At 52.5% G+C, this 21,826-nt stretch overlaps 1 protein-coding gene across 1 annotated transcript in view; it reads left to right on the forward strand.

Annotated features, from left to right (window-relative positions):
- Nucleotides 1-21,826, forward strand: part of LOC105881437 (anoctamin-2) — a 184,354-nt gene that overhangs the window by 153,255 nt on the left and 9,273 nt on the right. The window contains exon 12 of the mRNA XM_076007860.1: nt 12,187-12,382. Within this exon, the coding sequence (XP_075863975.1) occupies nt 12,187-12,382 (196 nt within the window). The remainder of the gene's footprint in view (nt 1-12,186; nt 12,383-21,826) is intronic.

Below are 21,826 nucleotides of genomic sequence, written 5' to 3' on the forward strand. Positions count from 1 at the left end.
GTATGTGAGATTGGAGTCCTCTTTTATAAAGGAGAGTGTATACTTACAGCTCAGAGCACATCTAAGCAGGACTATGCATTAATGGCAGGATGGAAGAGGGATTATTTATTTCAAAAATTGGAACAGAAATCATCATAATCTGCTGGACCTACTGGCCAGCAGTAACTCTGATCCTGAGCTAAAGTTACTACTGCCATCATTATTGCCATTGTTATCCCTGGGGACAGGAATAATGTCCTTGTTTCAGAATATTAAAAGGTGAAGGAAACTTAGACACCATCTAATTCAACTCTTCCTTTTGCAGAAGACGTGCAAAGCTGATGGGTGTTTTGCCAAAGCTTAGAATTCTAAATTTGTTTTCTTCTCATTGCTGAACAAGTGCAAGTGCAAGGCATGTAGAATTTATTCAAGGTTATATAGTGAGTTGCAGTTTGTTAAGCTGTAATGATATAAAGTTTAATTTAGCCCTTCAAAATATCTCACAATATGCATATTATTGTCTAAGTGTTTATTCCATTCATTCAAGAACTATTTAATGAGTGAAACTATGTACTTGACACTATTCTTAGGCAATGAGCATACTACAGAAAACAAACAAAATAATCCTTCTCGAAAAATTTATAGACAATAAATATATAAACAAATAAGAAAATAAATAAGTAAAATAGACTTCTATCTCCAGTAGTGGTAGGTTAGGATATTTGTAGTATCCCATTTTGCCAAAATTAACAAAAAAATATTGGATGAATATAGTTTTCAACCTTCTCAAAGGGCTGGCAGGATGGTAAGTAATATTAGGCTAACATCTAAAGGAAAACGGGAACCAAGGAATCAAATACCTGGGTACTGGTGCTGCTTTACCTTTAGGACATTTTCTCATCCAGGAAACTTAGCTTTGGTTTTGGTGGTTTTCATGGGAGCAAGGAGGAGTGAAATCAGGGACTGGGGCTGGCTCAAAGTGGGGTTTCTAACCGGAAGTCTTCACCAAATTAAGTCAGAACTATTACTAAATCAGCACTCTTATACTGTCAGAGAAAAGATGAAACAGAACTTTATTCACCTTTCCCCATTACAGGACTTCAGAGAAAATTATTGTGGTTCTAAGCAGAAAAGAGACAAAGGGGAAACAAGGCCCCGTCCCTAGGAAATGACAACGGGCAGTCCCCACTGTAGCTTTGAGGGCCACCACGGGAGAGGACCAGAGAGCCTCAGGCTGTGAACTTGGCCAAGACCAGTAGTGCTCCCAGCTGCCTGCCAGAGGCAAACACAAGCTCCTTCTGTAGGAAAGCATATTCATGCCAGGATCTCCCAAAAGATATTCTCAGGAGCAATGAAGAGAACACCATTGAATACAACCAATTACTAAAGAAGTTAACCCTTTGCACTCGCTTGCTTTTTTCTCATTATCCACTCGACATTATCCACACTCGACATCCGACTGCAAAGGGTTAAAGCACCATGTGAAAGATCCAGTAAGAATAGACAAGAAAGACTAAAAATGTTGAAAATATTAGTCTCAGGTTAAAATACAAACCTTAAGGAATAAGAAACTATTTTAAAAATTACCTAGCACATTTGAAAACTAACCAAAAAATCCGCTAGAAATGAAAAAATATATATGTAACCATGGGTAGGTTTAACAAATTAGACACAGCTAAAAAGAGAATTTGCAAACTGTAATACAAGCTAGAAGAAATTACCCATAATGCAGCACAAAAAGATAATATATAGGAAATTCAGAAGAGAGGTTAAGAGATATGGAAATAGAGTGAGAAGATTTAACATGTGTTTAGTTGGACTATCAGTAAAACAAGAAAGAGAATAGGTAATGAATGAAATATAAAGACTGATGATTTCACTATCTGCTGCAGAATACCAGTCCATAATCTGAAGAGTCCCAATGAAACCTAAGCAGAAAAAGTAAAAAGAAATCTACCTCTAGATTCACCCCAGTGAAATCATTGACTATATAAGACACAAGAAAAATCTCAGAAGCAGCCAGAAATCAAAAGACAACTTATCTTCAATGGAGAGACACTGAGACTGACCACTGATTCTTCATAGCACAATGAAAATCAAAATATAGTGAAATGCTATATTCATGTGCTGAAAATAAAACAGTTTATAACCCAAAATTCTATACCCAAGAAAAATACCCTGTAGAAATGAGAATAAAATAAAGATATTTACAGGCAAACAAAAACTAAGAGTTTGCTACCAATTGAATTTCTCACTAGCGGAAATTCTAAGAATGTACCTCAGATATGATCCCATATGGAAGACCATAGTTTTAGGAAGGAATGAAGAGCTATTAAGGTGGGAAATATGCGGGGAAAACCTATGTGAACATTCACTGTGAAAATAATAATGATAATGTATCATAAGGTTAAAAAAAGACAGAATTAAAATATGTGCAACAATAATCTATATGTCAGGTGGGCAATAAATGGAACAATTATGTTCTAAGGTCTTATATTGCCCAGTTGATAAGCTGATTTTAAAATTTATATGGAAACACAAAGGCTAAGAATACTCAAGACATTCTTTTTTTTTTTTTTTTTTTTTGAGACAGAGTCTCGCTTTGTTGTCCAGGCTAGAGTGAGTGCCGTGGCGTCAGCCTAGCTCACAGCAACCTCAAACTCCTGGGCTCAAGCGATCCTCCTGCCTCAGCCTCCCAAGTAGCTGGGACTACAGGCATGCGCCACCATGCCCGGCTGATTTTTTATATATATATCAGTTGGCCAATTAATTTCTTTCTATTTAGAGTAGAGATGGGGTCTCGCTCTTGCTCAGGCTGGTTTTGAACTCCTGACCTTGAGCAATCCGCCCGCCTCGGCCTCCCAGAGAGCTAGGATTACAGGCGTGAGCCACCGTGCCCGGCCATCAAGACATTCCTGAGGGAAGCATATGTTGCTCTGTCAAACATAAACTTATCAGAAAACTATAATAAGTAAGATCATGTGGGTATTCTTATGGGAAAGGATAATTAGACCAATGGAACAAAATAGAAAAGCAACAATCAGATTAACGTAAGTGGCATTGCGTGTAAGTGGGGAAAAGGGTGAATTTCTCAGTAAATGCGCTGGAACTGTGGGGTGTCCATACAGAAGAAAATAAAACTGGACCTTCTAACCATTCAAAAACATCAATTCTAGGTATATTTTAAAGATAAAATGTGAAAGGTAAAACAATGAAGTTTTTAAATATATAGGAAAAATATTTTCATGACCTTGGGGTAGGGAAGAATTTCTTAAACAAAATACAAAAAGCACAACCATAAATAAAACGTTGGTAATTTCGACTATATTAAAATGAAGATTTTAAGTTCATAGGAAGATCTGATAAAGAATCTGAGAAGGCAGGTCATCAGAGTGGGGGAATACATTTGCAACAACTGTAACTCACAAAGAATTATTCTCAAAACATAGGAAGAAATACAAACCAATGGAAAAAGATAGGCAATTCAATAAAAAATGGGGAAAGTCTTAAACAGATACTTCACAAAAGAAGAAATCCAAATGGCTAACAAACCTATACAAGAGTACCCAATCTCATTAGTAATCCTGGGAATTTTAATTTAAACCACAAGGAAATATTAATGCCATATATACCCAACAAGAGCCTATAATAAAAAAAGTCTGTCCATAACAAGTGTTGGAAAAGATATGCATTAGAAGAAACTTTTATACAATGCTGGTTGGAGTATAAATTGGAAAGAAACCACTTTGGTCATAGTTTGGCATTATCTAGTTAGAACTGAAAATATGTATAGCATGCAGCCCAGAAAGTCCACTCCTGGGTATATGCCCTGCAGAAACTTATGTGCATGCACAACAAAATACATGTATCAGTATGTCTGTGTCACTGTCTATAATAACACAAACTGGAAACAATCCAAATGCCCAGCACTGCTAGAATAGATAAATGAATTGAGACACATTTATACAGTTAAATGCTACATAGACATGAAAATGAGCAAACTAATAACTATAAACAAAAACATAGGTTAGAAAATAGGACAAAAGAATATATACAGTTCAATTCTACTCATATAAGGTTCAGAAAAACTAAACTATATTGTTTAAGGATGCATACCTAAGTGATAAAACTGGAAAAATAAGCAAGGGAATGATTAGCACAAAATTCAGCACAGTGGTTGGATCCAAAGGAGGAGCAGGGTGGGAGGTTGTGTTGTGCTAGGGAGAAGGGCATTCAGAGCTGCTGGTGGTGCTAGTCTGGGTTGTACTGGTGCTTGCTTCGTTCATTAAATTGTGTGTGTGTGTGTGTGTGTTTGTGTGTAAAATGGATTTGTCTATATGTTCACGCTAAAATAAAAAATACACAAAGTGCATGTGTTCACTAGGGTGGTCAGGAAAGTCCTCATTAAGAAGATGATATTTTAGCAAGGAGCCAGCCACACTGGAATTCTAGGGGGAACATTCCAGGCAGAGAGAACAGCAAGGGAAAAGGCCCCAGTGTGCAGAGGAGCGGGCAGCAGCAGCTCAGCGGCTCGCAGCCGCCAGGGGAGGGCACGCAGGGGGTGTGGCCAGAGCAGGAGGGAGCCCCTCAGCAGGACCTTCGCCACAGCAAGGACAGGGCTCATTCTACATGAGATGAGAAGATTGCTTAATAGCACCTCTTTTTTCCTCTCCAAGGATTCCAGGTTGGACAACAGATTATATGGTTCTCTGCCTATTAGATTTTTTAAAAATCCCTATTTAATACTAACTTTTCCCCATTTTTTTTTTTCACTTTTCAAAAAAGCCCTGTCTTCTAAAGGCAAGGGGCTGCTTGGCGTTACCCTAGAACCAAGAGTGAGCATGAGATGAAGGGCTCAGTGTGGTGCTTCTGAGAAAGTAATTTTTTGTCATGAAATTGGAGTAAGCCAAAGACACCCACTGCATCTCTCATGTCATTCGTTCCTCCACCCCCTGCCACTGAACCGAGGCAGCAGATGCCAGGACCGTGGCCATGGGAAGGGTGTTAGGGATGCCAGTCCACTAATATCCCCTATCCAGTTGGGGATATTTTTCACGGGGTGATGAGAACAAAGTGTTATTTTATCTGCTCCAACATGTTAGAGGGGAGCGTGGACAAAGATGAATTTTCTCTCTCTTCTCCAACCCAGGTGTTGAGCTCGAGTCTCTTTCCTCTGTGAATTAACCCTCTTGCTTTCTGTTTATACGAGAGGGGCTTTGGGGAGGCGACATGGTTCCTGTAGATCTAGGTGCCTGAGCTTCCATCTGGTGCCTGAGGCGGGCGTCTGCTTGCGCGCTGGGAGCCGGCGGCCAGAAACCCTGCCCCGCAGCCCGGATCTCGCCTCCTCACGGTCCCCCTGCTCGCACACTGCCGCCAGCAGATCTTCAGCTCGTTGGTTTTTAAATCCTACATCACATCTCATCACTCCTCTGCTCAAAACTCCCTCATGCTTCCTAGCTCCCGAGGCGTAGTAGCCCGTATCCTTACGTGACAACGCTCCTCTCCTGCTCGGCCGACTCCCGCCCCACCACTCCCCTTGCTCACCTCCTCCCGAAGCGCCTTCCCCCAGGTGCCCCCAGGTCCTTGCCGAAGGTCACCTTCTTGTCTGTTTCTTTCCTGACCGCCTATTGAAATTGCGTCTGACCCCTACACCTGTTCTGCTTTACTTGTCATCTCTGGCATCACACCAGAGATGCCGTGCATTGACCTCTTTAGCAGTGTGTTATCTGTCTTTTCCCACCGCAAGATCGGCTTCAGAAGGCAGTTTTCTCACTGCCATATCCCCGACACCTGGAACTGTGACTGGCACAAAGGACGTGACCAAGGCACGTTTGGTGAATGACTGAACGAGTGAATGAATTAAGCGGATGCCAGCGACAGCATATTATGTCAAGGATGAAGTCCTTAGTGTGTCTGTATGTATGTGTGTGGTGTGTGTATTTTTATACTTAAACTACTAGTGCGTGCCAGGCCGTAGGCTGGGCACGGCCCCACCCGATCACAGCCCCACCCGATCACTACCCTACCAGATCACAGCCCCACCTGATCCCTGCCCCACCCGATCACTGCCCCACCCGATCTCTGCCCCACCCGATCTCTGCCCCACCCGATCACTGCCCCACCCGATCCCTGCCCCACCCGATCCCTGCCCCACCCGATCCCTGCCCCACCCGATCACTGCCCCACCCGATCACTGCCCCACCCGATCACTGCCCCACCCGATCACTGCCTCACCCGATCACGGCCCCACCCGATCACTACCCCACCCGATCACTGCCTCACCCGATCTCTGCCCCACCCGATCTCTGCCCCACCCGATCACTGCCCCACCCGATCACGGCCCCACCCGATCACTGTCCCACCCGATCACTGCCCCACCCGATCACTGCCTCACCCGATCACTGCCCCACCCGATCTCTGCCCCACCCGATCACTGCCCCACCCGATCACTGCCCCACCCGATCTCTGCCCCACCCGATCACTGCCTCACCCGATCACTGCCCCACCCGATCACTGCCCCACCCGATCACTGCCTCACCCGATCACTGCCCCACCCGATCACTGCCCCACCCGATCACTGCCCCACCCGATCACTGCCCCACCCGATCACTGCCCCACCCGATCACTGCCCCACCCGATCACTGCCTCACCCGATCACTGCCCCACCCGATCACTGCCCCACCCGATCACTGCCTCACCCGATCACTGCCCCACCCGATCACTGCCTCACCCGATCACGGCCCCACCCGATCACTACCCCACCCGATCACTGCCCCACCCGATCACTGCCCCACCCGATCACTGCCTCACCCGATCCCTGCCCCACCCGATCACTGCCTCACCCGATCACTGCCCCACCCGATCTCTGCCCCACCCGATCACTGCCCCACCCGATCACTGCCCCACCCGATCACTGCCTCACCCGATCACTGCCCCACCCGATCACTGCCCCACCCGATCACTGCCCCACCCGATCTCTGCCCCACCCGATCACTGCCTCACCCGATCACTGCCCCACCCGATCTCTGCCCCACCCGATCACTGCCCCACCCGATCACTGCCCCACCCGATCACTGCCTCACCCGATCACTGCCCCACCCGATCACTGCCCCACCCGATCACTGCCCCACCCGATCACTGCCCCACCCGATCACTGCCCCACCCGATCACTGCCCCACCCGATCACTGCCCCACCCGATCACTGCCCCACCCGATCACTGCCCCACCCGATCACTGCCCCACCCGATCACTGCCTCACCCGATCACTGCCCCACCCGATCACTGCCCCACCCGATCACTGCCCCACCCGATCCCTGCCCCACCCGATCACTGCCCCACCCGATCACTGCCCCACCCGATCACTGCCCCACCCGATCACTGCCCCACCCGATCACTGCCCCACCCGATCACTGCCTCACCCGATCACTGCCCCACCCGATCACTGCCCCACCCGATCCCTGCCCCACCCGATCTCTGCCCCACCCGATCCCTGCCCCACCCGATCACTGCCCCACCCGATCACTGCCCCACCTGATCCCTGCCCCACCCGATCACTGCCTCACCCGATCTCTGCCCCACCCGATCACTGCCCCACCTGATCCCTGCCCCACCCGATCACTGCCTCACCCGATCACTGCCCCACCCGATCACTGCCCCACCTGATCCCTGCCCCACCCGATCACTGCCTCACCCGATCTCTGCCCCACCCGATCACTGCCCCACCCGATCTCTGCCCCACCCGATCTCTGCCCCACCCGATCACTGCCCCACCCGATCACTGCCTCACCCGATCTCTGCCCCACCCGATCACTGCCTCACCCGATCTCTGCCCCACCCGATCACTGCCCCACCCGATCTCTGCCCCACCCGATCTCTGCCCCACCCGATCACTGCCCCACCCGATCACGGCCCCACCCGATCACTGCCTCACCCGATCACGGCCTCACCCGATCACTGCCCCACCCGATCACTGCCCCACCCGATCACTGCCCCACCCGATCACTGCCCCACCCGATCACGGCCCCACCCGATCACTGCCTCACCCGATCCCTGCCCCACCCGATCACTGCCTCACCCGATCTCTGCCCCACCCGATCTCTGCCCCACCCGATCACTGCCCCACCCGATCTCTGCCCCACCCGATCTCTGCCCCACCCGATCACTGCCCCACCCGATCACTGCCCCACCCGATCACTGCCTCACCCGATCACTGCCCCACCCGATCACTGCCCCACCCGATCACTGCCCCACCCGATCACTGCCCCACCCGATCACTGCCCCACCCGATCACTGCCTCACCCGATCTCTGCCCCACCCGATCACTGCCCCACCCGATCTCTGCCCCACCCGATCACTGCCCCACCCGATCACGGCCCCACCCGATCACTGCCCCACCCGATCACTGCCCCACCCGATCACTGCCCCACCCGATCACTGCCCCACCCGATCACTGCCTCACCCGATCTCTGCCCCACCCGATCACTGCCCCACCCGATCTCTGCCCCACCCGATCACTGCCCCACCCGATCACGGCCCCACCCGATCACTGCCCCACCCGATCACTGCCCCACCCGATCTCTGCCCCACCCGATCACTGCCCCACCCGATCACTGCCCCACCCGATCACTGCCCCACCCGATCACTGCCTCACCCGATCACTGCCTCACCCGATCCCTGCCCCACCCGATCACTGCCCCACCCAATCACGTCCCCACCCGATCACTCTGCTTTGCACATTTCTACTTGTTCCTCCTTCCTTTCCTGGAAAATGCTTCCTTCTCCTTTTTCTTTGCTCCAAAGGCTTTTCCTGAGTAACCTCCCTGCCCTCTGCTCAGAGCGTGTTAGAAGCTTGTGAGCCAAGGCCTGTGATTCCGTCCAGCCGAGACGAGGCTCCTCGTACCCTTGTTGTCCACATGCCATGCTTGTCTCAGCTCTGCCATAGCATGCACGTCGTGGAGGGTGGGGAACAGGCCACCTCTCCTTCCCGTCTCTCTTCTAGTGTCAGATGGGACTCTGGACTCTGTAGCCCTGCTTGCATTGAATCTGCTTATGCACCAGAAGTAAAGTTATGGGATTAAAACACCAAAAGCAACAGGAATTATGATAGGTGACTGTGAGCAGGGCAGCTCGAGCCCCTGGAGCTGTGGGCCAGCAAATCTTTGCCAAATGGGCCCCACACTTGAGTACCTCTATGAAGCGGCATGAGTTATAGACAGTGGCACAAGACCAATCCCCCTTTGGTCTAGCTGAGGGAACTGATCACAAACGTAGAATATACCCGGTTTGGTGGTTTGCATAGTAAGTGGCCAGAAGATATTTGTCAAGCTTCATAAGGAAATCAATAATGCAGCCACAGGTGGTGGAAATAGTACTGGATTCAGTGCCAGAAGACCAGGGTTCTAATGTCAGAATGTGACTAGACATTGAAACACAGAGCAGGCTTCACGCCCTGGATCATCACTCAGTCTCATCTATAAAAGGCATGTCGTAGTGGTTGTAGAGAAGGACTCGTGCTGGTGAAGACACACGTTGAATGACGACGTGGAGAAGGCGTGGGTGGGTCGGCTGCTGTGGATGTTACCCCCATTAACGTCTCAGCTCTGCCATGCTCCCTCCAGACCTTGGGCCAATCGGATTGTTGCCTCGTGGGCCTCAGTTTCCTTATATATGAGACCAAAGTCTGTCTGTGGATGGTTTCCAAATACTAAAATTCTTTAATTCTTACCATGATCCAAGAGACGAAGGTTGCAATCCACAAGGGTGTAGTCCTGCGGGCTGGAGCAAATCGCCTCACTTTTCCATGCCTGTTTCTTTGTCTGCGAAATAACCACACAGTTGGGTTGGTTCTATCGGGCTCTTGCAGCTCGGAAGCTCGGTGACTTTTGAGATGCCGTGGGAAGCACCAAAGGAGAGGCTCAGAACCCGATTTCCGGAGTGGGTTAGAAACTCAGAACCAGGGAATATAAGCCCATGAAGACCAGAATCGAGGGCTACAGCAGGGCATACCGGGTGGGCTGACGAGGAAGGGAGGGTGGAAGGAGCGCTTCACGTGAGGAGAGCAGTGCTTCTGGCTTTGAACAGGAACCTGGGAGGTCTGGAGTTGTGCGTGGGAACCTGCATTTCCATCAAGCTCCAGCTGATGCAACCAGTCTATGGACCACACTTTGGGTAGCAAGGAAGGGTGCTCCTCCTTCCCCAGTTTGGCAGCTGCGCCTCTTAGAGAAGGACATAAGTTGATCTTCTTCCAACTTCTTCTGTGCCCCTCCCCCAAGACCTTGAAGCGAAAGATATTTTTGTTTTTATTTATTTTATTTATTTATTTTTCAAAAGATATTTTTGCCACTGTTTTTTTTTTGCCCTAGTTGTTTCCCTAACCCCAATGCTAAACACACACATGCACACACACACACACGTGCACACACACACACACACACAAACACCCCCCAATGCCCTGCCCCCTCCACCTCATCAATACTTCCATCACTGGTCTTCACTGCAAAAGTGATTTTGGGGGAAAAGAATCTCACACCACATTTTCCAGGCCCTTACTGTCTGGCGGTGACAATCCCAGAGGAACGGGAAGTGAAAATGTCTACATTGCTGGAGGGGCTGATGTCATGTCCAGGTTTCCCACTTACATGGTAGCCATCTGCCCGCCCCTCGTTAGTCCTGCACGCTGGTGTTTCTGCCTCTCCCACCTCCACCCTGCAGCAGAAGAGGGGCCTCCCGCAGAGTGCTTTTCCCATCTAACCTCTCCTTCACCCACCCCCGCCACATACCCTCCCTCCAGCCAGAGAATGCCACCTTCCTGCCTTCCCAGTCACACCGCAGCCCATGGGGCAAGTGCTGGCACTTCTGAAGCACGCGGGATAAGGGCTGAGTCTGCCACTGGCGCACCCGGCGGAGGTCTGAAGACATCCAAACCCAGACACATCTGCAACCCATTGGCAGCCCACCTGAGTGTCATTCACACTGCTTGCGACCCTTCTCCTCTCCTCCCCTTCCCTCTCCCCTCCTTCCCTGCACTCCGGAGTGTGTGGTTCACTGCAGTTCACGTGTTCAGGAGAGCCTTCCACCTGCCCTTTTCTCTCCTCATATTCTGCATTTAGTCCTTCATAGCCAGCACCCCTGTCCCCTGTCCCCTAGAGAAAATCGAACCTAAACAGTCTCCTTTGCAGAGAGGGACCTAAGAAAGAAAACTTCACTTGACTGAAGCAAACTGGAATTTGCTCTGAGCAGTTGCCTCTCCCCCGCTGCGCTCTCTGGGCGCACTCGCGCCGTCTTCCCATAGCATCCTTGTGCTTCCTGGGCACGGCCGTCCCGTGGCTGTGATGGGGAGCGGAGGGGAGGTGGGGACATGGAGGAGTGGCGCCGTGGGGCAGAGCTGGGTCCAGGAGAGTCCTTTGTTATTCTTAGGATCTAGACAGAGGAAATGGGGGACCCCTAGAAGTCAAGTGGCCGGTAAACTGTCTCTGGGAGCACAGCAGCGGGAGATTTCTGCACCAGATGAGAAGCCTGGGTCCTCCATGTAAAATCGCCTGGTAGAGAAATCTTGTAGTGATGTTTTGTTCACCCTGAGGACTAAGGGTCTGAACATCTTGCTCCTGATTTACTTCCATGTTTTCCTTTGGACAACCTTTCTGCCTCCACCCATCAAGCCTCCACCCATCGCGTCCCAGCTCCAACACCTTCGGTGGCTCCCATGTCCTCTCGCAGAAGGTGCAGTTTAAATCCCGCCTCCTCCCCAGACTGTTCCCCGACCTCCGGGACTGGCTTGCTCCTCTGCACTCTCAGTTCCCTCGCAGTTACTCTTCTCGCTTAGCACTTAACGCCTCCTCGGGTACTCTTTACTGTGGCTTGAAAGGAGTTCATCTTACCTCCATAGCGGATCGAAAGCTCTCTAGTGAAAGAAGTCATGTCGTGTGTGTTGTGCACTCCAGTGTCCAGCGTTCTCATCCGTGTGTGTGTGTGTGTGTGTGTGTTAAACCGCTTGAAATCTGATGAAAACTAAAGACACGATCCCCTAGAAAATGTACCCGTACTCGGAATTCTGCCTACATTTGGTGGATTTGCAGTTTCCTTCTTGCCCACCAAAAAAATTCAGATTAATAATATCTGATAATAGCAAATAGTACTGTTGGCTGAGCAAATAGTAGGTGCTCTATATTTGCCCACTGACGTGTCCTTCTCTCTGTTTTCCCTGAACAGATTGCCCTGACATTCTCGATCGTCTTTGGGGTGATTGTGTATCGGATCACAACCGCAGCTGCTCTGTCTCTCAACAAGGCCACGCGCTCCAACGTCCGGGTCACGGTGACAGCAACCGCGGTCATCATCAACCTCGTGGTCATCCTCATCCTGGATGAGATCTACGGCGCCGTGGCCAACTGGCTCACCAAAATCGGTACCGTGCCCTGGACTCCTGTGGTCGTCCTAGGGCCCCTTAAACATGGCCAGCTCGGTGTGCGCAAGGTTTTTGGTGATAATGGCCCAAAATGAACAAAAGAGGCAGGAGCAGGGTGCGTTGTGCAGTGCGTTTCAGCTGGAGGAATGAGGACGTGCAAGGCCTGTGCACCCGCGGGGCCTGCCAGCGTGCCCCCCCCCCAGAGGCAGGGGTCCTTCCTGTGCCACTGTGCACCACAGCCTCTGACCCATGCCATTGCCTCATGTGACAGGAACGCACCGTCCCCTAGGGATGCCCATGGGTCTATTCTTTTTAGCCTAATCTAGAGGCAAGGCAGACTCAACGCTTCCTGTTGAAAATTGCAGGGCTTTAGCTCTCCTCATTTTCCCAGCAGCCTTTAGAGAGTTGAAGAAAGCCCCTTGATACTTGAGCCCAGGAGGGTCTTATCTATCCCTGTATTGTCAGAGGCCCCAGAAAATCCACACATTCCCCAGGCACTGAGCAGACTTCAAAGAGGCATATCAGACTTCCCAAGCCTCAAGCCAGTGAGAAAAATGCAGTGGCCTCAATATTCAGACGTGTCATTTGAGCCACAGCCTGCTGTTGTCTGAGCGCCACATTCTGGCATTCAGCAGCCGCGCTTGGTAGGTGGGGGAGGGCTGAGAGCTGAGACCCTGTCCCCACTGTGTTTATCCTGGGTGGCCTGGATGCGTCCCCTCGCCCTTTGAATTTAGGGAGCTCCCCCTACGACTCCAGGGACTGGGAGTCCCAGTCCCCTTCTCACGTGGGAGCTGAACTGACGGTGTGTGTGGTGCCTTTGCCTCCCTGACGGATCAGCAGCCAGACCCTTGGCAGGATGACCACCTCCTCGCCAGGGCCTTCCCATGAGAACTGGAGAACTCCAGAAACTTACACTGTCCGTTCCTTTCCCCAGAGCGGCCTCTGCTCTGGCACTGTGCGTGGTGGGCACTCGAGTGCCTTTGGCTCCGTGTCCGTGGGCGGCCCACCATTAGAGAGACAGTTCTGCTCTCCTAGCCACGCGCATAAGCGTCGTCTGTATTTCTTCATATTCTTCTTGAGGAAAATGAGCTGAGAGTGTTAATCCAGTGTATTTAATGATATCCACGAGTCTATGGAAGCACTTGGGAGGAGCACCCAACACTTCTGGGGACACAGGGGCGGCTTTGGTGGCAGTAGGTAGTGCCACCTACTTGGAGAGCTCCGAGACGAGTGGCAGTAGACAGGCACGGTGGAGGGAGGAGGGAGTGGGCAGGGTGGAGAGTTTCCTGGCAAAGGACACCAAAGGAGAAGTATGGCACTGATGGGTGACATTGGACCCCTTGGGGGCAGAAAAGACACGCAGAGAAGTGGCACATGAACCACTGTGATCAGTGGGCAGAATTTTGGTGAGTTTAGATGGCAGTGCAGCAGAAGCTGGGCATATGGGAGGAAGAAAGCACGAAGCATGTCCAAGATGCCAGAGGAGCCCGGCGTGGTGGCGGCTCCATGGCCCAGGGCACAGTGCGGTGGGAAACCACCTTCCTGGCCTGCCTCCTGAGCCAGCTGAGCGATGAGACAAAGGCAGAGTGGGCAAAAGCCAAGATGTCAGCTACAAAGTGGAAAACGGCTACACTGGAGGAAGCGACTTAGCAGGAGAGCCCAGCAGACATGCCCTGCAGGCGGCGTTGGCCTTGGGACTCAGACGGGCACAGACCACCCGCCTGCTGCGGCCACTGCTCCCCCAGGAAGGGCAGAGGAAGGAGTGGGCGAGGGTTGCCATGTCCTTTTACAGACTGGCCCATGAGATAAGCTACTTGCCCTTCTTTTAGCGAAGAGGAGAGATGCGTGAGGTGGGATGGAGGAACCGGGAGTGGAAACGGATGTCCCCTCCCTGACACCACAGAGGGTTTTGTGAAGGGTGTGGCAGGAGGGGAGCTGCGCACTTGCAGACTTACTCAGGGAAATAGGACGCATGGAATGGGGAGAGGCGGACAGACCCTCGTGTGAAGGGCATTACTGAGAGTGTGGGCAGGAAGGCAGCAAGTAGGGAAAAGAGGAACAGAAGTCAGTGATGATGCAGAAATTTATTCGTGCTGCCCGTTTATGTTACTTTATTTTACTGTATTTCACTTTTTTCATGCAGCTTCAGATAGTGTGGATGGAAGATAAGTAGAGTGGCCCACGATCAAAAACTCATATTTAGCCAGTGCTTCCCCCGTGCACGGCGGGGCCTTAAACTCTCTGCCAAGGCCATGAACAAAATGCGCCATGAAACGGTTTCCGCAGGGGGAGCTGGGAACAGGGTGATGTGCTGTTCTAGCAGCTGCCCCCTCACCCAAGCAACCCGCCACTCCGGGGGAGACCGTGCCCAGGCCTCAGGAGAAAGTTGGTGTCCTGGGAAGGAGAGAACATTCTAGCAAGTACATTTTGTTCCCTGTGATATTGATACTCATAAAGTGTTGTTTAACTGAAAAAAATTTTTAATCACATCTTGTCTTCACAAAAACTATGTGTGGCCAGCAAGGGAAGTATTATATCCTCGTTTTATGAAGATTCACATTCAGATTCTACCTGTAAAAGGTGGATGTATTTTGTGCTACTTTGAAGTAAGTTCCTTATGGTCTGTCTTGACACGTTGTTTGGGGTCTCCGTCAGGAGCACACGCGGGCTTCCTCCTGGGTTGTCGCTCCCGTGTGTCTCAGACTGGGTATTGCCCAGGGCTCACAGAGTGCTCGTGGGTGCTGGAAGCACCGCTGCATTTGAGAACCTCCGAGTTCTAGACCTGGCTCCTTCTCTCTGCCACTCCCCGGCAGGTGGCACTGGGCAGCAGGGGCCTTTCCACAGTGCCCACCCCCATCTGGGCTGTTTCCACAGCCTGAGGCTGTGCTGTTGTCCTCAGCCACTTTCTAGGGCCCTCTGTGTTGGAAATGCCCATCCAGCCAACCTTTCTCCAGCAGCGGGTTTGCAGGCCTGACGCCCACCAGCCCCCCCAGGAGCTCCCCTCTGCCCTGGGCCAGCCGTAGACTAGCCGTCGAGACTCTCAGCCACCTTCTTCCCCCAGTGCTCCTCCACCGCAGCTGGCCCCTCAGCTCACAGTCACCCCAGGCTGCCCCGTGTGTCCCCACCCTGTGCCTTGCTCGTGCTGCTGTAACTGTCATCATGGCCCTCAGCAGCCCTCTTGCGCCCTGCCTCCTCTGCGGATCCTTTCTGGCCTCTCGGCTCTCAGAGATTTTCCTCTTACTTCTGAACTCATCCGGCACAGATCCTTCATTCACTGGGTCACACACCAGCTAGGTACGGACTTCCCACTCTGTGCCAAGCACAGTTCCATGAATGCAGCAGTAACAAGCGACAAGGTCCCTGCTCTCGTTGTAAGGGAAAGAGGGACAGTGAGCGAGGGCACGAGGCAGATGTGATGGGATAGAGACTGGTTTGGGGCTGTGCACTTTGGATCCAGAAAGGCCTACAGAGACAATGACCTTACAGCTGAGACGTGAGTGGCCGGAGAGAGCAGCCACACAAAGGTCTGCAGGGGGAGCTCTAGGGAGACGGGACAGCAAAGGCAAAGGCTACAGGCAAAGCGTAAGCTGGGAGCATATTGTCTATACTGCTCATTGCGTGTTGGTCATGTGCTGTGGATCTGAGCGCTGGCACTTGTATGTGTGTGTGCTCCCGATATTAGAATAGACTGGGCTCTGCAAATCAATGTAATCAATGCATCTTAAAGTCTCGGTTGCATAACATAAAGGTGTCTGTGTGCTCTTGCTCAGGCCACATATCTAGTGTGACCAGGCAGGGTCTCTGCTGCGCACAGTTGCTCAAGGACACAGACTGAGAGAGGCCGTCATGGACACTGTGTCGAGGAGAGGGAGTTGAGGATCAATAGGGGCTATCAAATGCTTCGGTCTGGAAGTGTGTTTATCCCTTCTGCTCACAGCTTGCTGGCCAGAACCAGCCTGATTATGAAGAACTTGGAAAATATGTGGAAGCACATGGCATTCCAGGAGCAGGAAAGGTCCAGCCAGGCTGCAAGGCCCCTGAGAGCGGGGACTCTGTCTTTCATTTATTTTGATCTCCTACACAGCACCTGGCCTGTGGTAGATCTTAGCACATATTTGTTGATGCAAGTATTGGTGAAATACATCTCTCTCTCCATTCATGCATTCAAAAACAAATGTTTCAAGGAGTGGGCATAGACTAGACATCCTTTAAGCCATAGAAGAGGCTACAGTGAGCATTTACGTGTTCATTCTTTCAACTCTGCCTGCCTACAAAAGGATTTGAGGAAATAGTGAGATAAATAAGGCAAAAGCAAAGTTGTCATGATAGCATATAGTGACTAAAAATGCAAGAAGGATATCAGAGACTTGAAGATCCTTAATGGCAGAGAATGCCCACACTAGCAGAGATGGCCCTGCAGAGTGGGAGGGCACCAGTAGACCCATGGCAGAGGCATGGTTTCGGGGCTCTGCCAGGCCTCCACAGGGACACAAAGCATGGATAAAGCCACCTAACGGAATGAGAAGTCTGCCAGGCTCAGGGGCTTCCTTCGCTATTCTCACGCTGGGTTTAATACCCGTCTGGCTTCCTGCCCCAGATCGCTCCATAGTTGAGGGGGCTGTGACTATGTGCTTGGCTCACCAGGTGCAAACAGCTGGTGTTAATAACCCCAACACGTCCCCAAGTGTTCCCTGCAAGGCTGGGTGATTGGAGACCAATTTCCTAGGTCTTCCTCACTAGGCCTAGATGCCAGGCCTATCTGAAGTCCATTCTTAACTATAAACATTTATGACAAAAGGCAGCGTTCGTTAAGTGCCTTGAGAGTGACCAGCTCAGCAGCAGCAGATAAAAACAGCGACTGTCTCCCTGACTGCCATAGCAGTCACAGTAGTGGGCGTGGGTGCAGGACATGCTGGAATCTGGAAGCGACACGGCACTGGTGAAGCAGGACCGGGCTGAGCCCTGGGCTGGTGGGGTTTCTAGGGAAGTGGGTGGAACTTTGGAGCCTTGGCTGAGGGGGGCCTGGCCAGCCAAGGCCCAGTACGCAGGTGTGCAGCAGGTGCAGCGAGCATCGGTAACTGTGGTGTGTGTCACAGGGGTGAGGGTCCCGGTGAACGGGTGAGATGAGGTCTGTCTTAGTCCCCAGCAATCTGTTCATTCTAGGAGGGGTTACAGGGTGTGTTCCAGGTCCTGGGGGAGAAAGAAGCAAAAGCTGGGCAGGTCACTGGGACCCTGACACCCAGCAAACAGGACAGGGCTGAGGCGGGTGGGAAGCTCGGGGAAGAGGAGACAGGGAACTGAGCTGACCTGCTCGAGGCGTGCTTCCTCCTCGACGCGTGCCGTGCCCTGAGCCCGCACGCTGGGAGTGGGATGCCTGGTGCTGCTGAAAGCTGCAGGCTCTTATAACTGACACAGACGTGGGCCAGGCTTGGCCTGGAAAGGGGCCCATCCGTACTCCGGCTTTGGGGATTCCTCTGGTCGGAGGTGGGCCTGACCGCAGGCCTCCAGGCTGAGTAATCAGATGCCATGGGCCTGCCTTGTTGGGCCTGCTCTCCAGCGCCAGCTCTGCCTCCTCCTCTTCCTTCCTGTCCTCCCTTTCAACACTCTGTGCAGAGTGCCGGGGGGGAGCGGAGCTGCGCACTTCATTCCTCCTCACCTGGGCGCTCTCCAAGTCACGGCCGGGCTCCTCGCAGGTACTGAGAAACCTCTCTGAGTCAAAGCAAAGTCCCAAAGCTCGTGAGAACGGCTGTGCTTGCACGCTGCTTCGACATGGCCGACAGCTCGCTCCTGAGCGTCCCTGCCCGATGCTCCTGCGGTGGGACAGGCCGAGGACGGAGGGGTGGGGAAAAGGGCCCGAGCTTTACTGGGTGCCCGCCACGTACCAGGCCGTGGGTGGCATACTTTTCCCACGTGGTTTTCCCAGTGACTCTAGGAATTGGTCTTTTCCTTCATTTTACTTAGGAGAAGGCTGAAGAGCTTTGGAAACCTGACCAGGGCATACAGAGAATAGACGGTGTGAGTGTGTGTGCGTGCACGCCTGCTCGCCCTGCACCACACACGCGGGCACACGCACTGCTTAGCCTGTACCATACCACACACGCATGCACACACACGCACTGCTCACTCTGTGCCATACATGCGAGCACACGCACTGCTTAGCCTGTACCATACCACACACGCATGCACACACACACACTGCTCACTCTGCGCCATACATGTGAGAACACGCACTGCTTAGCCTGTACCATACCACACACGCATGCACACACACACTGCTCACTCTGTGCTATACACTCGAGAACACGCACTGCTTAGCCTGTACCACACCACACACGCATGCACACACACACTGCTCACTCTGTGCCATACATGCGAGCACACGCACTGCTTAGCCTGTACCACACCACACACGCATGCACACACACGCACTGCTCACTCTGCGCCATACATGCGAGCACACGCACTGCTTAGCCTGTACCACACCACACACATGTGCACACGCATGCACACTGCTCACTCTGTGTCATACACACGTGCACACACACTGTTTAGCCTGTGCCATACCACACACATGTGCACACACACTGCTTAGTCTATACCATACCACACACGCGTGCACACACACACACTGCTCACCCTGTGCCACACACTTTACATCTAAGCACTTTACATGTGTCAGTGTATGTAATCCTCAAAACAGCCCCAGCGGGTAAGTAATCTTAACATGCCCATTTTAGAGATGAGGAGACTGAGGCACAGAGGGGTAAATAACAGGCCTATGGCCGTAGAGCTGGGAAGAAGTGAGTCTGGCCTGTGTCCTTGCCGAGACCGATGCTCTACTGCCTTGTAATATGGACCCGTCCTTGTTCCCCAGGAAAGTCTAAATTTGTTGGGAAAGCAAAACAAAACATACCCAAGGCTCCAGAAAGTTTAGAATGCAGAGCGCCAGACATGAGAATGACAAGGGGGGGTCTCTGGGGACAGGGACAGCCCAGCGGGTCGGACGCAGAGGAGCAGGCTCCGAGGACAGTCACCTGTTTCACAGGCCCACAGCCATCAAAGATTCTCAGGCTTCGGGGTCCTGCATGCTTTATTAAGTTTTAAAATAAGAAAGAAATTTTTAAAAATGTAAATGCCACCAGGACGCCTTCGGTCCACACCTACTCCAGGCTGCCATCCGCCAAGGGCGGTGTCACTGCTAAGGAGGGAAGGGCAGGAAGAATGGGAAAGGGGGATCTTTACCAAACTTTCTTTCAAGGAGAACATTTGGGATGTATACAGATGGAGCTCATTTTCTAAATGTGGACAGTGTGTGTTTAGAGTGCAGGGTGAAAGTGTGGGCTTCGCTGGGCTCAGTGCCCTGGGCTGGGGCGTCTGCTCAGGGCAGCACCGCCTGCTCAGGGACGGGCCTCCAGAGCCCGGACACACGGCCAGGCCAGGCCAGGCCAGGCACGGGCTGCAGAGGGGGGCGGGCCTTCGCCTTCCTGGGGGGAGCCCACAGCGCTGGTGAGCTGAAATCCGGCCAGAGAGTGGGGTCTGCTGGGTGTGTTCCCTCCCGCCTCGCCTCGCCCCCAGCCCCTGACGCACTGGGTGGCCCCCGCTGCCCGGTGCAGGCCTGGGAAGGGTGTGGGCAGAGCGACTCCGCCCTGTGGGAGGCCCCTCCCCGCTGTTGGCTTAGATTATTCTGAATGTCGTCTGGGAAGGAGAGGATGGCGGGGCTGTTACTATTAATAAAGAGATGTGATTAGGTTAGAGCCCAAGTGTGGAGAGTCCCTACCGGTTATACCGCACTATTGTCAGGAACACTGCTATTGTACTTTTTACAGTTCCGTGTAACTGGTAAGAATGCCTTCCAAACAGGAGCTATTGCCTCGAACACGTCGCTTTCGTCTCCCCACTGAATCGCTGGAGCACTCGTCCCTGCCGTCAGCAAGGAGTCCCATGGGTGCCGTGCCCCTTCCCTCGGACTTCTCTAAGGATCAGGGACTTACACAGTCAGGGGAGTGAGGAGGGGGTTGAGTTGGAGTCTCCGTTGCACCTCCTCTCCCCAGACGCCTTCTCCGCCTGACTGGGGGCTTGGGGTGTCCCTTCCCTGTTCCCCGTCTGGGCAAACACGGCCCTTCATAGCCACAGCTCCTGCAGGGTGAGTCCTCCTCGTGGGTCCTTGGTGGGCCTCAGATGTGCCATTCGCTCTCCTTGTCCCTGTGTTGCTGTCAGTGCGGTCTTCCTTAGGTTCCTTTGAGCCAGCTGAGGGCAGTCCCGTTTCCTGCGGCGGTCCTGAGTAGCAGCGGGGTTGGGGCCAACTTCCACACTGAAACAGGGGTAGGACCAGCCCCTCACGCCCTGGAGTCTCCCTGCTACACCGCACTGTCGTAGGACACCAGCCCCGTCCCACCCAAGAGAGCCAGAGCACTGCCGAGCTGGCCCTTCCCTGCTGCAGGCCTGGACAGCACGAGCTTGTCAGGGGAGGACACTCTTCTTCGAGGGGCTCCGTGGTGGAGCTGCAGTATTAGGGCCCCTACCTGCAGGACGTAGATGCACCTCCACTTGGATCCGCAGGATGCTCTCCAACACACAGAGCCGGGGCACCCTCCCCTCCCAGGAAACCCACCCTGGGAGCGGAGAGCTTGTCTTCTCACACCTTCAAAACACAACAGATCTGATGAGACTCTGTCTCACCTCGCTTTGGAAGGAGGTGACTCTCGGTGACTCCAGGGGATTCCACCCCAAGTCTCGATTCACATAATGCTCCCCTGTCTTGGGCTGTGACTCAGAGCACAGAAGCACAGGAGCCCAAGCACTCAGTGTGCCCGGCTGTGAGCTCTTAATTTTCCCTCCAAACCTGTTTCCTTTCACCCATTCTTTCAAACAGCCACCCAAATGCTCACGCCTCAATTTGAGTGTCATCCTGGTGTGTTCTCTCTCTCATCTCTCTACAGGTGCACCCTTCCTGTTTAGGTCCCCTTTTCCTTAAAAGGAGATGCCCTAGGGACATTGTCACATTGGGCTAGGCTGCTAGCCAGCATAGTAGGTCTCCTATTCCTTTGTCTGGGGACAAGTTACCTTCCTAACTCTAAGGGAGAGACCCCTCCATGCCAAGCAGCTCTCCGGGCACAGGGGTGTGCCACGCACACCATCCCAAGTCTCCAGCTCAGGTGCTCTCAGCTCCCTTCACCATGGCATAGCCCCATGGCATAGCCAAGGCAACAGCACCTCACTGGGGGCTCAGACGGTCCCTGCACAGCCCTCCCCATGCACAGATGGAGGGAAGACCAGACAGTTGGGCTGTCAGAAAACACTGCTATTTGCAAAGGCTTGATCTGCCTTGGGGAGAGGCAAGAGGAGGAGCAGGCATCTTTGCTCCTGGACGCAGCCACACAGCTTCCGGCTTCTGCCCAAGGCGGTGCCAGGGCTGGCACTGGTGGAGACATCCACTGGGGCATG

Source organism: Microcebus murinus, chromosome 10 (assembly GCF_040939455.1).
Source record: "Microcebus murinus isolate Inina chromosome 10, M.murinus_Inina_mat1.0, whole genome shotgun sequence".
In the NCBI taxonomy this organism is placed as follows: domain Eukaryota; kingdom Metazoa; phylum Chordata; class Mammalia; order Primates; family Cheirogaleidae; genus Microcebus; species Microcebus murinus.